Consider the following 16,097-nt stretch of genomic DNA (forward strand, 5'->3'; position numbering starts at 1 on the left):
GATCCCCCAGGCACAGGGGAAGAAGCCAGGATGCAGAGGATCAGGAAGCTCAGGGCTGGGCTCGGGCCCAAGTTCTGGTGTTGTGCCCAGTGCCTTTATATTTATTTAAAGAGGAGGGCTGCTTGGTAACCGGGAGGCTGAGGCCTTCCTGAGCTGCAGACACAGCTCCTGGTCTGCCTGACTGCACAGGAATGATCCTGGCCTCACTCCCGATGGCTGAGGCCCAGCTGTGACCCCAGTGGGGGTGAGGAAAGGGCGTCCTAACCCAGGCCTCTGGCTTGAGTTTAGAGCTAGGTCCTCAAACTGCCAAGACTGTAAGGAACAAATTCCTGAAATCTTATTTTTCTTTTCCCGGCACCCCAGCATCCACCATCACAATGCCTCCACTTCCTATGGGAAGGCAGTATTGCATACCGTTTAAGAGAAGGTTCAGTCAAATCAGCTTTTCCTCTTGCGAGCTGCCTGATGCAGGGCAAGGCTCCTACCTTCCCTGTCAGGGCGCTCATTTGCAAAATGGGGAAGTAATAACCATCTCATAAAATTGCCTCAAAGACTTAAAAAGAAAAGTAACACATGAAATGCTTAGCATAGCACCCGAGGAAAGTTCAATTAATTGTGGCCGGCAGAACCTTAATGTTTTGTTTTAAAAATACACCTAATGCATCCTATTCCACTGGTAACCTGTGAGAAAGCTTCTGCTGTGAGAATATAAGAAGTTACTAACTCTCCAAATCCCGGAATGACAGACTTCAATTCCACATTAGTCGACTTTGTTTTTTATGATCGGATTTGGCCTTTTCTTACCACATCCTCAAACCCGGAGCCCCCAAATCATCCTCGGATTCTGACCCCAGAGCCCACCAGCATAGGCTGACGAGCGGCCCCGGCCCCAGACGTCTCCTCGGGAAAGTGGGCAGGAGGAAGAGTAGCACGCGGTGATCTCATCCTTTGGGACTGGGTGTGTTTTTCCGGCCGGGGCGCGCAGCATCCCCAGCCAGGACTGCGGCGATGACCCCTGCCCCGCCTTTCGCTGCAGTCCTGGAAGGGCTCCCAGGGGTGGGGTTGGGGGGGGTGCAGATTCTCTGCAGGGCGGGGAGGGGCAGGATTGGAGGATCCAAGCTGCGGGGAGGGTCGGGCGGCTGGAGCACTCGGTCCGCCTGGCGGAGGCAGAGACTCCACTGCACCAACGACCCCCATCCCTGGTGCGCGCCCCCTTCTTCCCCATCCTCCGCGGCGCGGCCGCAGTCTTCTTTTCCCCTGCACCGCCGCTTCGGCTCCTTCCGGGAGCGCTCGGCCCTTTCCGTCCGACGGTCAAGAGGCAAGCCGGTGGGAGCTCCGCCCCCTCTGCTCCGCCGGCGCTCGCCCCCGCCCCTCGCGGCTCGCCGGGGCGCTTCCCTCGCGCTCGCGCCCGCTCGCCCGCCGCCGGAACGCGCGTGGCCGCCTATAAAAGAGGCGGGGCGGGCGCGTCGCCGCCACTACCCGCTGCGGAGCGAACGGCGAGGAGCGGAGGCCGCGGAGGAGCGTCGGTCCCTCAGCAACCCCCCAGTCCCACGCACCCACTGCCCTCACGCGCAGGAACCGGTGAGACGGGGAGCAGGGCAGCGCGGGCGGAAGCGGGGCCAGAGGGCAGCCGACCCCTGGGCGGGGAGCCGGGGCGCCCCCGGGGAGGGGCGGGGCCAGCGCGCGGACAGGTGAGCCGCGCCGGCCTTGCAGCTTCCCCCGGCGGGCGGGGAGCCGGGCGAGCCGGTCGCGACCGGCTTGTGGCGCGTGGGCTGCGGCGGAGCCGCCTGGCCGAGCCCGGGTGTCGGCAGCTGGAATGTCATTGACTGGGCGGAGGGGGTGGCGGCGAGGCCGCCGGGTCGCTCCCCGCCCCCATCCCCAGTTTGGCCGCGGCCCCGCCCTGCCCCATCCGGTTGCGGCAGGTGGGGCGGGGGCTCCCCGGGCGGCACGGTCGCCAGTCCCCTTCCTGCGGAGCGCGTTCCCCGCTGCAGCCAGCTGCCTCCCTTGGTGGGGGGTCGCTCCAGCTTCTCGTCCCAAACCCCTGCCAGCACCGCGGGCCCCCCCTTTGCAGAAGGAGCCGCGAGCTTCAGGGGACGGTCCCTCGGTGGGTGATTGCGTCCTGGTCGGCCGTTCTCGGCCTTCTCTCGGGACGCAGGAAGGTTCGGGGCTGCCATCTCTTTCTCTTCCCTTACAATAAACACGTCTTTCCTGCCCCGTTGTGATTTGCCTGTAAAATAACCGATCGCTGCGGCCCTTGCTTTGTGTGAGACTCAAATCAAACACCTTCATAGCTTCGAGTTCCTTTTTTTATTTTTTTCCCGAGACCGGGTTTTTCGAGTCGAGGGCGCTATATTATTTGTCAAAATTTCTACAGCCATGCCGGTGTCGAATGATAGAGCAGCAGCCTTTTGTTTGGAAGCCGTCCCTATATTCGATTCGATGTTTCCCGAAGAGAATTGCTTTGAAAAGTCTCGTTGATATCCCGGGGTAAAGTGTCTGTTAGATAAAGGGCCTGCTAAGGCCCAGGGTTGGGGAGATTTTCCATTAAAAGCCCGAATGGATCCGAAAGCTGGGCTGAGCGGATGCTTGGACCGCTGCAGCACCTCCTCACATCTCTTTTACGTAATAGATCCTGAAATCCGTAGGCCCTTTGTTCTGGCTCCATCGTGGTACTAGTTCAGAAGAACTTGTTACCATGATGGCTGTTAGGAAAGAACAGAAGAGAGCCCGTAGGAAGAATTTTCATAACGTCTGGAGAAACTGCGTCGTCATAGCAATTGAGCTTTGCTAAAACAATGTGTCAAAGACTGGGGGCGGGGGGGTATCTTGCACCCGGGAAAGAAAGTCTGCAGAAGAGCCGTGGGGACGCTCAGCGATGTGCAGCCGTGGAGCCCGGGGTCCAGTTCTGCAAACCAGTCATTTATTTGTGTTCCCTTCGGTTGCGGCTAGTGTCCTACCGTTTTTGAAAGGTCACATCGAAGTCAAAGTTTAAAAAATGTGCTGCAGGGGAAAGAATGTGCTGCAGGGAGGGCCTCTGTGCAGGAAATTAACAATAAGCCCTTTTTAGTAACTGGGCCAGTAATTACTCAGAGGACCCTCAAAGTGTGTTAGCTGTTACCCAGGGACCTAGATGGAGAGGCGCGCCTGGAAGGGAGGGTTTGCTCGGGCTGGCCCGGCGTGACGCCGTCCTCGGCGCTAACCGTGGGCTCCGCAGCGTGCGCCCACGTGCTCTGGGCTGCGCTAATCTAATAATTGGAGAAAGCTGATCTGTCACTGGCTCTACTACGAGCTCGTCAAGCAATCTGATGAACAGGTTCAGGTGGTTCCCTGGGTTAGAATTCTCTCCCTCTTCCTTACCTGCCTTCATCACAAAGGGAGGGGCGCCCTGTGAGTCCTGTGAAGCGGGTGTCAGGGATAGTCCACAGCGCTGTCACCACCGAACCTGCACCGAGAACAGTCAGCAGGAGGCCTGCCTGGTAATCAGCCCTCTGGCCTATTGCAGGGCGCCGCTCCGTCCGCAGCTGGGCCTGCTGGGCTTGTCAGCTGTGGTCAGGGTAGGGAAAAGAATTCAGAACTCGGCCCTGGTAGCAAATGCTGGCCCCAGGAATTTAGGAGGAACGCACTCGGGGCCGTGGACTGGAGCAGCTGCTCCTGTACCTCCCTGCCACCTTTTTTGCACGTGCCTCTTGCACCCGTTTTATGCAGGAAATAGTATTTCGTAGACAAAGTGGACCTGGACCTGTAAACTAGGCCCAGGTCAGATCTTTGTAGCTTGAATTCTTGGTTCTGATGATTTCATGAAATTGTGCTATTTAATTACTGGATGGGACAGGATTTAGGGATCTACTAGTCCCAGGAATCTGAATCCATTGGAACTTCAAAAAAAAAAAGTGGGGGGGGTTATTTACTTATTCCCAGAGAGATGGGAAGGGAGGGAGAACGAGAGGGAGAGAAACATCAGTGTGTGGTTGCCTCTCGCATACCCCTCAGCTGGGGACCTGGCCTGCCACCCAGGCCTGTGCCCTGACTGGGAATCGAACTGGTGACCCTTTGGTTCACGGGCTGGCGCTCAAATCCACTGAGCCACACCAGCCAGGGCTCAATCCATTGGAACTTTTAGTATTAAAAAAGTGAATTCAGTATTATTACTTTATTCGAAAAGTGGGGAGATGGAGATCCTAGAAGAGGTATGGCCTGGCCACAGTAGCACATTTACGTAGCTAGGAACCGCCGAGACCAGAGAACCTTGGTTCTCTTTCCACATGGTAGATCCCTGGTGGGATTTATCACCGGGAGGCGCTGGGGAAGTATCTGAAATCTGATTCTTATTGGTATTCGTGTATTTTTAAGGATCTGTTTTCTTCGCTTTGAAATGATTTTGTTCTGTTTGCCCTCAGAAGCTTGTTATCTTGCTCTTCCCCCACCCTCTAGACTCCACATTCCTCCGTCATGTTGTCATCGTTTCGTAAGCGCAGAGTCCAGGTACTTGCCCGCATGCAGGAAGCGCGCCTGCCTTTCCGCTTTTGCCTGGTTTGCAGTGAAGACGTTTTTGTGTCCCAGAGGTTGAATGATCCAGAGAAAGGGGGGAAAACTCTGCCTGCATGACTTTTCTGTTCAGGTTTCTGTTAGGGGTTGGTTTTTTGTTTTTTTTTCGGTGTTATATGAACAGAAGTCTTAGTAAATTTATTCTACGGTGCTCATAGCCTCCTCCTGTTTTTTACCTTCTTCTCTTTAAGGCATGAATATATCATTTCTTATCACCCTCCTGGTCTTTGCATGTAATGTTTGCCAGGTTACTTTTTATTGATGGTTACTTGGTTCTTAAGAACCAAAGGACTGAACAGATTATCTTAGATATTTGAAAAAAGTAATCTGAAAACATGTAATAAAAATAGTATTTTAAAATTGGACCAATATTGTAAACTTGGGTTTGTTTCCTATTTCCATTGACTTTTTTCCGCCACAATCCTTGTAATGAAGTGGAGCTTGCATTTTTTATTTTTTTAAAAAGAAGCTCATATGTCTACTGTGTCTGTGCACAGCTTTTGAGTGTTTGCTAAATTGGACTTTTTCAAAACGAAAAATGCTTAAAGCTAATGTCCTGATATCCCACAAGGAGAAACACAAACTTGGCAAATGTCTAGTGATTATGGGTGATAAATCCAAGGCAGGCCCTTTTATAAATCAGCCTGGTTAATTATTTAAACGAGGTTTATAAAAATGGGCCACGTTATACCTTGCTCCTGTTCTGCATCTCAGCAACAGAGCTTTGCACTGACATACCTCTCATCTGAGTTTTACAGGCCGAAAGGTAAGTAGCAGCGCGGTGGGCCTTGGGGGGAGTAACTTTTTGCAACCTTGCTCTTCGTTTCTGGGTTTTGATGCAATACAGAATGAGACTTGCTTTCCTAAAGCTAAGTCCTTGCTCACCTCTGCAGAGTCCGGCCAAGGAGTTCAAGTGAAAGCATCAGTTCGAAGGCTGACGTGCAGATCCACAGTCCTAATTGGAATGTGGTTTAAACCAAGATATATTTTTTCTGGTTAAAAACTCTTAATTCATGTAATTTTTACCTCTCTGCTTATCAGCAGATCACCAATAAAATCTGCAGCTGAGCTGGTTTTTTGAGTTAATTTATTTGCTCTGAGAATCAGTTGGTATAACATGGTTATGGGCGCTAACCAGTTCTTTGGTGGTTGGTTCTGGGGTAGCCCTTCCACATCCCTGGGTGTAAAGTTCTCTTGCTTTGGAAATGTAGAATCTGGTAAAATAAACTATCTGTATAAACCATGGAAAAAGGACACTGTCGGTTCTGCACCTTTGGGCTCTCACTAAGCAACGAAGACAAAGCTGGCGAATGGTGTCTGTGACCTTTCGCTTTGGGTGATGTTTGTGAATTTTCCCTTGGAGCCAAATGATCTCTTCCTCCTGTTAGTTCCTAAAATCCCTTTCCTTGCAAAACCATGTATCTCGTGTCCTCCCTGCCATAGGAATTCATCCTGTAGTGCTACCAAGGCCTCTACGTCCGGCCCGCTCAGCCTGTGAGATGCCGGCAGCCCCGGTGCTTCGTTTCAGTGACTTTTCCTCTTCGCTACGGCTTCACTCTCTCCTGAGGCTCCATAGAGGCCCTGGCAGCTGAACTCCCCCCACTCACCCAGACTGGGGTGAGGCTGTCCTAAACCGCTCACTACAGGTGCCAAGTTTGCAGAGGCCAAAGTGTTTGACCTTTGGCTTGAAAATGTTCGTGTCTGCAGTCTTTTCTGTTGCTTAACCCGGGATCCGTCCCACCCACCGCCTCTCCCCATCCTCCAAAGACATGACAGATGCATCCCCTGGCACAGGGGCAAATCGCTTCTGTGGATTAGGTTAAGGTGTTTAAAAATTCCCTAAGCACCAAGAACTGTCTCAAACAGCTGTCTCCTGGCACTTGTGAAGGAGACAGAGATATTGATTAATGGCTAGCTTTAGCAGGACTCCATTTTCTGTTGGCAGGGTGTATGCATTTGTGTTGATAAGAGCAGTCATTCTTAGACACGCTATACTTTCGGATTAAACTAGAACTTTCTGGCCCAGATTTCATGTTGTTAGACCCCTCTCTTTCTTCATAGAGCTCTAGCAGTATTGTAAGAATTCTGACAGGTTCTTTTTATTGATTACAGTAGAGGACGTGGTTGTAATTCCTGTTGATCCCCTGAGATCGATTCACATGACTTGCTGAATGATGCGGCCAGCGCTCTGACTGCTGCATTGCAGCTTTTATAATTGGCCTGCGCCTTCAGCCTTGCCTAACAGTGTTTGCAAAAACAGGACTTTTTTTCTTGGGTTACATTAGATGGGAAGCTGCCCTTAAACATACCGAGAATACACTCAGCGCTTCATGTCCCCTCCCACGCTCTCCGGGTATGCAGACCTGCCTGGCAAAATCAGAGCTGACCTGCTGCTTCGCGATAAACAGTCAGTTGATTGTCGTCCTGGGAAGTGGGCTTCTGTGTGGGGTTCCAGACAGCCAGTGGGACAGATAGGTAGGCTGGTGTGGTTGGAGATTGGTTTTTAATGGCACTTGTCCCAAAGTCTCCCTTCCAGCTCTTCAGAGGTGTTAATCCTATTAAGGCTGGGAACAGCCTGAAACATTCTCTGTGGAATCTGCCTTATCAGTCAGCTGCATATTTCGGGGCAGGGGTGGAGCTCACAGCTCACACAGCCTCCCTTGGTCGGGAAGGGAACGTGGTGCACACTGGCAGAGCCCAAGGACTTCCACTCACTCTCACGTAGCTTTGGGTGAGAGGTGACATAGCACCTTTGGGTGGCAGTAGTTCTTGGTGATATGAAAAATTTCCTGTGTTCAATATAGTCTGTGGAAATACCTTCTGAGGAGCAAAAAGAAACGGGAAACTTGTACAGGTAAACTAGAGACAGCCCCCTGTTGGGTTAAGGGTGGGGAAACTTACCTCCATGCAGGACCCTGTAATCGTGCAAATGCACGATCGGAACGTGGACAGTGGGAGAGCTCTGGCTGCAGATGCCCAGCTCCCCAGAGAAGGCCAGTCGTGGCTTGGCAGCGCTCCCACCCCCTGATGTTAGCTGATCATTGCAGGAAAGAAAAGTCCATTATTGCCTGACCAAAGCACTTGGTATAGAATTGACTCGTTCTACTTCACTGGGGTGACAAAGAGGGCCTTTTAGGTTGGTTAATTTCAGCAGGGCCTCACTGGACTGTCTCCCTGGATTGGTAGGGCCAAATCAGCAAGCTGGACCCAAGCAGGGGCATTGCTCAGGTGGAACCTTTGCAGTGTTAGGTCGGGGATTCTTTTTTCCATTATGAAGGGCTGCTCCTCAGTGTGATTTCATGGAAATTTCTGTAGCAGTTAAAGGACTTTAGAAACGCAGTGAATCCTGTGATGTGCGGAGGCAGGCCAAACACCAGGGGCATTAATCTAAAGACTTAGCTCACGTGCAGGGTAGTTATTGTCACAGACATAACTGTACCGCCCTTGGAAAGTTTCTTTGCAAGAAAATTATGTAAGCAAGCAAATTAGATACAATTGCCTGCTGTTTTTCCATCTTAACTGTTTCCTGAGGGATGAGAACAAGGGAAGTTTATGAATTATTCTTAACCTTGTTTACTAATTTAGGAAGACTCAATCTTTTTTTTTTTTAATCCTCACTGGAGGGCATGCTTTGTGATTTTAAGAGAGAAGGGAAGGAAGGGAGGAAAAGAGGGGGAGAAACTTTGGTCAATTGCCACCTGCATGTGCTCCAGCTGGGGAAGGAACCCACAACCCAGGCATATGTCCTGACTGGGAATTGAATTTACAACCTTTAGGTTCACAGGACGATGCTCCAACCAACTGAGCCACACTGGTCAGGGAAGGATACTCAAATCTTTTTGAAAAACAAAACTAATTTAGGCATTTTAATGATTGGTTGATTAGTATATCTTTCTCCTTTTTCCCTTCAGAGTGGGGATAAAAAAGGTAAGAGGTAGTGAAAGGAATTAATAAATAACTGAACAGCCATCAGTAAAGATTATGTCCGCTCCAGTCATGTTCAGGATCACTGGTTGCAGATACTAGTCTGGGGACCGGACGCGCTGGGTCGCTCTAGGCTCTGCGGCGTGCTAACCAGGTGACCTTGTATCCCATGTACTGAACTGACAGCGTTTCTCGATTTCCAAGTTTAGAGTGTAATTGACTCTGATATGCACCAAGGTGTGTGGTCAGAGAGTAAGACATGGCCTTGTTGGTTTTGTTTTGTTTTTTTAAAGATTTTATTTAATTTTAGAGGGGAAGGGAAGGAGAAAGAGAGGGAGAGAAACATCGATTGGTTGCCTCTCACACGCCCCCAACTGGGGACCTGACCTGCAACCCAGGCCTGTGCCCTGACCAGGAATTGAACCAAAACCTTCTAGTTCGCTGGCTGGCACTCAATCCACTGAGCCACACCAGGCAGGGCAAGCAAGACAAGGCCTTTTTCAAAAAAATTTAAACTTGTTTTTCTATTATAGTTGTCCCATTTCGCCCCCCGCCATTTCTCTCCCCTGTCCCACCCCCCCAAGACAAGGCATTTTTTATAATTCGTTGGGTACTCTAAATTCCCTAAAAAGCTTACAAAACAGCAGGGAGAAAACAGTGATTACACAGCAGAATGGGGCGGTGCAGCTCAGAGGGAGTGAGGACTCTGATTTGGGACTTCCCAGGGGACGAGGGGGTTGCTTTACACCTGCAGGGCTTGGTAAGGTATCAGATGGTGGGGCTGGGAGAGGGGAGAAGAGGACAGTCCTGCGGAGGGGACCCTGCGAGCTGGGAAGCGCACCTGCCCAGGCCGGTAGCTTAGGGTGGCAGGGGGTTGGCGGTGACGTACACTGGGGCGGACATTGCAGCTCAGTGAGAGGAGCCGTGCTTCCGTTCCAGTAAACCTGGCTGGTGACGGCGGTGGCCTCGTCAGGCAGCGGTCTGCCTTCTCCAGCGGGGGCTGGTCCGCTTGGGGCCCCGGCGTAGACTGGCACCGCCTTGTCGTAATTCCCGGTCCTTACAGAACCTCCGCTCTGCGCAGACTCTTCAGTTTTTCAGGGTTACCCTCAGCTTTTGGTCTTAAGGACTCTCCTGAAGCCTGTTTTAAGGACAGAAAGTATTTCTTTCAGGTACAGCTACCTATTGATGACACAAAACTTGCCCTCCTGGGCTTTAGTTCCCTGAGGTCCCGCCCTACCGGGGCGAAAAGAGCAGCTAGCTTCTCAGAGTAAACTGCCATGTGGTCAGTCCAGGATTAGTAACCCAGACTTGTTCCCCAGGGTGCCACCTGGTTGTGCAGCGATTGTTGTCACAAATCTAGCTTTTACCTGGATAGGATTCCAGTCTGACTGCATGGGAAAATGAAACTTGGGTAGACTATTGAGCTCTCTCCTGCTCTTTACAAATAAACTGAGGGCTGCGCATGCTCTTGATCATTATTCAACAAGCGTTTCTTAATGACCTTTGTGTGCTGGAAGTCAGGATACAAAGATTAGACCATACGGTCTAATTATACTGTGGGAAGTATATACAGGTGCTTCCGAAAAGCGTAATTAAATCTGAGGACCAGGGAAGGAAGGAGCAGTGGGTACGGCTCAGTGAGGAGGCAAGACCCTGCAGGTTAATCGCTCCAGCTGGGTGTGGAGGTATAAATAGGAGTCTTCCAGACAGAGAAGGGACAGAGAACATTCTAGACGAAGGAAGCCTGTGCACGTGGCTTGCAGTCTTTCAGGAGAAGCGTGTTTGGGAGGAGAAGGAATATTGCTACGTCAGGAGGGTAGGCAGCGATACCACTCACGCGTGCTAGGCCAGCTTGAAGGGCCTGCTGAAATGGGTGGGGTCTTTCCTCTCTCAGAAGGGAGCCACGACAGGGTTCTAAAGCATGGGCGTGACATGGCAAGGAATACATTCCTTTTTGTAGATAAATAAATAAACTGGACTTTGGGGGAGAAAGACTCACAAAGATAACTGGTCAGTACACAGAGAATCATTCAGAAGGAACAGCGGGCGGCTGAGATCTCCCCGTGCTCTCCTTCCTAGGAAGGTCGTCTGCATAGAAAGGGGCCTCAGATTGGTCGGGTACAGACGCCTTGGGGCTGCTTTCCTCCCTGAGGAGCTGGACACGTGGACCTGGCCCCGATCTCACCAGCCCTGTTACCTGGAGCTGGTGGGAGGGGTGGGGGGCACTTTCAGTCATTCTGGGAAATGGAGGCTCAGAGAGGGCGGAGGCTTGTGCGAAGGCCCGCGTTACAGGCCAGTTTCAGAAGCTCTTTGTCGTTAGTCTGTACCTGTTTCCTTCTGTGATGCTTCCTTGATTAGAGGATAAAATGGCTTATTCCTGATAAGAGCAGTAGTGTGTTCTGGGTTTTTTCCATAAATAGGTCAGGTTTTCTTTCTGACATTAAAATTTGGTGAAATTGTCCAGAAATCTGAGGGTTTAAAGCTGTGGCAGATCTAGTGTTATGGGGAAGTACCACCTACCTGGGCAGCCTGCATTTGTGGTGAACTTGAAATTGATGCCGAACTTAAGGTAGCCTCCTTGCCTTCCGCAATAAGCAGGAGGTGTAAAGTAGGGTAAATATTTAAGCACACTTTTTTAAGTTACAGTGTGATTTTTCTTTCACTTGTGCACGTTCAGATGAAACTAAGCTTGTTCATTGCCCAGGCTCCCTGAGAAGGCCTGTAGGATTGACATTCTGGCGTGACTGAGGAATCAGCTAGGAAAATTCTATTGGTTATTGATGTTAAGGACTCAGTTACTTCATAATCAGTTTTTTCATTGAATAACAAACAGGCTGAGATCTAGAAAGATAGAAGAGCTGACTTAAGAATAGATTCTACCTAATCTCCCCATAATGAAATACACAGACCAGATGAAAGGACTTTGAATAGATTTCTCAGTAACTCTTAGAGCACCACAGTCAGCACGTCCTTGAATTCTCAAAGCTCTTACAGAATTGACGGGATAACCATAGTCCTATTCATATTTTTCGCCTGGTTTCGTTGCCATGTTGGTTAGGCATCCTCAGAGGGACCCACATAGGCAGGTGTTGCAGGGCGTGGGTAGCTATTTTTTACAAAGGAATAGGATCGGGTTTCATTCTTCAGTCCTGAGAAGGGGCTACCTTCTCAGTTCATTTGTCTGCTAGGGCTGTTCAATCACTTGTTTTCTTTCCTTCGGAGAGGCTAATTCCAGTAAATCGACGTTGGTGTTCTCTGCTTGTCTCAGAGCATTCTTTCTTTTCAGAAAATGGACCCAAGTGGGGTCAAAGTGCTGGAAACAGCAGAGGACATCCAGGAGCGGCGGCAGCAGGTCCTAGACAGATACCACCGCTTCAAGGAGCTCTCAACCCTCAGGCGCCAGAAGCTTGAAGATTCCTATCGATTCCAGTTTTTCCAAAGAGATGCCGAGGAGCTGGAGAAATGGATTCAGGAGAAACTTCAGATTGCATCTGATGAGAATTATAAAGACCCAACCAACTTGCAGGTGTGTGTGATCTCCCTCAGATTTGTGCCAGAATTCAAGAGCTCAAATGTTTTTGCCTAAAAATTATACCAAAAAAGTCACTTAATTATGGCCGTGGGAGATTGGGCAGCAAGAAGAATATAGATCAGACATAATAAGAAAGGACTAACTCACTATCAAAAGCAAAGCCTTTAAAAATCATTGAATGGTACATAAGACAAGTTCATTTGATGGTGTAAATTGTACCTCAGTAAAGCTGTTTTTAAAAAAGACAGCCTTTCTATTCATTGATTTTTGGTAAAGACTTTAGCAGTGGATCAGTAGTTGGGCACATGGCTCTTTTATGCACGTTATCGAAGTCACCTAAGAAGAGCAAGTGGTGAATGCTAGTTTAGCTGCCTGGCAGGCGCCTTCGCAGCTCAGTGTTTGATAAATAAAGAGGTATTGAGAAACGGAATGTATCAAATTAAATTAATCAAAGAGCGTGGCTTCTAAAACAAGCTAAAAATATTGTATTATGAGTGAATGTGGATGACATTCAAGGGAAAACACTATAAGCTAGGAAGACTCAGTATGTTCTGTAGTTCTGGAAGGGGTTGGATGTCCACACAAAGGCTTACTTCCAGGTAGACAATCACATTAGGATATTCTGTAGCATCTTGTCATCTGTAAGTTGGTGGTCCTCGGTGGCCAAGCTGCAGGAGAGCCAGTGTAGGCGCAGTGAGAGTATTTGAGTGAGTGAGCAGGTAGGGGGACAGGGCGATGCTGAGCGGTGTGTCCATAATTAGGGGGGAGGGCTGGGGGCGGGGACAACAGAACGATGCTGCTGCTTGGCTGCATCCCTGGCTCACATGGTGGTCTGCCCACAGGGCAAGCTCCAGAAGCATCAGGCCTTTGAAGCGGAAGTGCAGGCCAACTCGGGAGCCATTGTCAAGCTGGATGAAACTGGAAACCTGATGATCTCAGAAGGGCATTTTGCATCTGAAACCATAAGGGTAAGAGTGTTTCCTAGTAGGGGTGGGTGGCCTTCATCTGTCTGGCTGGTGGAGGAATGGGTTAGCGCTTTGCGTTAAATTTGGGTTCCTACAAAGTTAGGCTTTTCTAGGTTTTTAAAGACTTCCGTGAAGTTCCCTAAAGGAGTCACCCACATCCTGCCTTTATAATGTGATGATTAGTTATGAACATAAACAAGTGAGGAAATGAATATTCTTTTTGTAAAACAGATTAGAGTGTAAGTTTTAAATGCCATGTGACCAATTATTACTTTTAACCTGCTTGGCTAATGTAATATGTGTCTCTACAATTAAATACAAATATTTATCTGCCATTTTTCAGCTATTTTGTATATACCTCATAGTAAATGAAATCAGCATGCCTTTTTTTCTTGATAGAGTTGTTTGCCCAGAATGAAAGGGGCTGCTCTGTGGTCATATAACCCATCTACAGAGGAGAGCCTGAGAAATTGATCAGGTGTTGGCTTTAGTAATTAACCTGGAGGCGGGGAGACCCAATCCAACCTCACTTTATTCGGGTCTGTTAGTAAGTAACTTCTTCCCTGTTTAGGGATCTTATTAAAGTAGCGTTTAAAAGTGCTGCTCGACTTCTGTTTGTTACAGCTATATTAGTAACTGTTTACGTGCAGACACCCTACTGGGAATCTTATGTATTCTCTAATCTTCCCTATAAGCTAGCAAGGCAGCCATTACCCCCATAGGGTAGAGGGCAGACCCTGCAGCTCGGACAGGTTTGAGTTGCCTAGGTTCACACAGCTAGCAGGTGACAGAACTGGAGTTTCAGTCCGTTCTCTTTCTCTCGTCACAAGTATTTGTTTTATTTTTCCAACCTGCATTTCATTTGCATAGCCCACCCCTGGTATTTCCCCTCGTGATTTGTTTCTCCAGTCCCCCCTCTCACCTGGCCGTGCCACGGCAGAGCAGCCTCGCTCACTCTGGGAGAACAGCTTCTGTGCCCTGCTTCTCGGGAAGCATGGGCTGCTTGCTCGTGCCCCTGTTGAGAAGTCTGCCTGAGTCAGAACCAGGATTTCTCCTCCTCGCTGTCAGCTTTCCGAGAGTTTGTTAAGTGCCCCTGCCTCTGCCCACTCACGCGCTCAAACAGCAGGGTGCTTGGGAAGCTGCGCTCTCTGTGACCTGCAGTGTTTTCGAGATCAGGCACACCCGGAGTGGGCGGGTCCCAGGCCTGGGACAGGCGGGGTCCCAGTTCATTACTGAGGGTGTGAACGTGGGATTTGTGAGACACGGAAGACTGACCTGAGGATGAGGTTTTCTTTAACTTCCTGTGGACTTATTTTTAATCTGAGCTGATGGAAAGGGCTCTCATTTCATCTCTGTCAGCTCTATTTTCATGCTCACAGTCCCCAGGTTGATCCTGGCCCGATAGCTCACCCGGGCCCATAACTCAGGGACTCAGCCTGGCAGGTGGTGTGACGTAGAGGCGGTGGGTGGGCTGCGGGGGCGCTGTGTGTCCTGGGTAACCTGTCTGTCACCGGTTTAGACTTTCACACCATACCGGACGGCGTGGCGCCCCATAGTCACCGCCACCCACATTGGGTCCCACATCCGAGTAGGTGGAGTGTTGCGTTGCTGTGGGTTGCCTTCCCCTTGCCTTGGAATGCCTTTCACTTCCTTCCCGGGGGGGTTCGGTTTCAGCCATCCGTGGGGGAAGAGATTGCAGTGATGGGAGTGAGGTGTGTGAACATTATTTTTTCCCCACTGCTTTCTCCTTTCAAAAGAAACCACTCTTAAGAGAATCCACCCATGTTGACTCTCCATGGCTTTCAAGTTTTTAGTTTGCTGGGAGTGGCTTCTCAACGATGGGTGGATCCCAGACTTCTCTCCCGTTGGTGTTTAAACCTTGTGTGGTGTTCACTTGCTGTGTCCGTGAGTGTTACACAGCACCTCCCAGTATCTTGGGTACCAGTGCCTCCTCAGCGCATTGAGGTTGGGTGAGAATCTGAGGGTGCAGCACCTAAGCCTGGATTGGTGGTCAGTTTCCCCCAGTGCTTGACACGTCCTTACCAGGGCTGTGCTGTGAAAACCCAAAGATGCTGGGAAGTGAGTCTGTTTGGGCCTGTGACTGCCACTTGGGGAACCTTTGAAGGAAACCTTACGTGAGAAGTACTGCACCACAAACTCCTCACAGAAGCTCCCAAACCTTTTCTGCTAAGCACCCTTTTGCTAAGCTGATGATGTTTCCGGACCCCATCTTTTCTGCTTTTATGTTAAGGCTGTCCTATTTCCTTGGGCCTCATAACGATTTGTTTACATTTGTGATGTCTGTTGGACCTCTTGTTTTATTTTTCCCTTTCCCTTCATGAATTTAGAATACATCCTTCAGTAATTCCTGCTGAGGTTCCATGTTAATTCCTCATCTTTCTTTCCCTGATAGTTTTCTGACCTAGGAACCTGCTTTAGTAATTTAACAATTAATAATAATAACATTAAATACTTACAAATACTATAAACTCCATAATTGATAACAGTTAATAATTTCCTTGAAGTAAACCAGGATAAATATACCTATGAAAGCTCAGTACTTTTAAGGCCCACCAGACCACTATGAAGTGTATACTTTTTCCTGTTCTCAGCTAAATTTACAATTTCCTCTCAGCTCCATGGGTTATCTTTTTAAAAGACTTGTTCAGAGCTCCGCGAGGTTTCTGGCTTTCCGGGGCTCCCTGGACAAGCCAGACCCCGTGGGAGTGGCTGTAACGCGCAGGGCTGGCCTCCCACCCGCAGACGCGCCTGCTGGAGCTACACCGCCAGTGGGACTTGCTGTTGGAGAAGATGCGGGAGAAGGGGGTCAAACTGCTGCAGGCCCAGAAGCTGGTGCAGTACCTGCGGGAGTGTGAGGACGCGATGGGCTGGATCAGCGACAAGGTATGTTTTGAGAAGCAAGGCTTGGGGAGGAAGGGGAAGAGACTCCCTGGATCTGCGTCGGAGGGCCAGAGTTAGTGGGAGTGGTGGCCGGGGGGCAGCGGCAGCAGCTCCGGCCGCCCCCTGAGTGGTTGGGGTCTGGGACTGAAACGTGGGGTCTGGCGTGCTGTCAGTCACATCTTCACTGGGACAGGAACGGGGGCCACAGACCCCACAGAAAACCACGTCCA

General features: G+C 50.0%; 1 protein-coding gene across 2 annotated transcripts in view; it reads left to right on the forward strand.

The window, feature by feature from the left end:
* The first annotated feature begins 4,434 nt into the window (after positions 1 to 4,434).
* SPTAN1 (spectrin alpha, non-erythrocytic 1) overlaps positions 4,435 to 16,097 on the forward strand; it is a 52,413-nt gene continuing 40,750 nt past the window's right edge. For both annotated transcript variants that reach the window (XM_090274836.1, XM_090274837.1), the window contains exons 1-4: positions 4,435 to 4,482; positions 11,756 to 11,995; positions 12,844 to 12,969; positions 15,730 to 15,870. In XM_090274836.1, coding sequence (XP_090130962.1) covers positions 4,450 to 4,482; positions 11,756 to 11,995; positions 12,844 to 12,969; positions 15,730 to 15,870 — 540 coding nt within the window. In that variant the 5' untranslated portion in view covers positions 4,435 to 4,449. The remainder of the gene's footprint in view (positions 4,483 to 11,755; positions 11,996 to 12,843; positions 12,970 to 15,729; positions 15,871 to 16,097) is intronic.

This window comes from Furipterus horrens, unplaced genomic scaffold (assembly GCF_987537825.1).
Source record: "Furipterus horrens unplaced genomic scaffold, mFurHor1.1.pri manual_scaffold_4, whole genome shotgun sequence".
Classification (NCBI taxonomy): Eukaryota; Metazoa; Chordata; class Mammalia; order Chiroptera; family Furipteridae; genus Furipterus; species Furipterus horrens.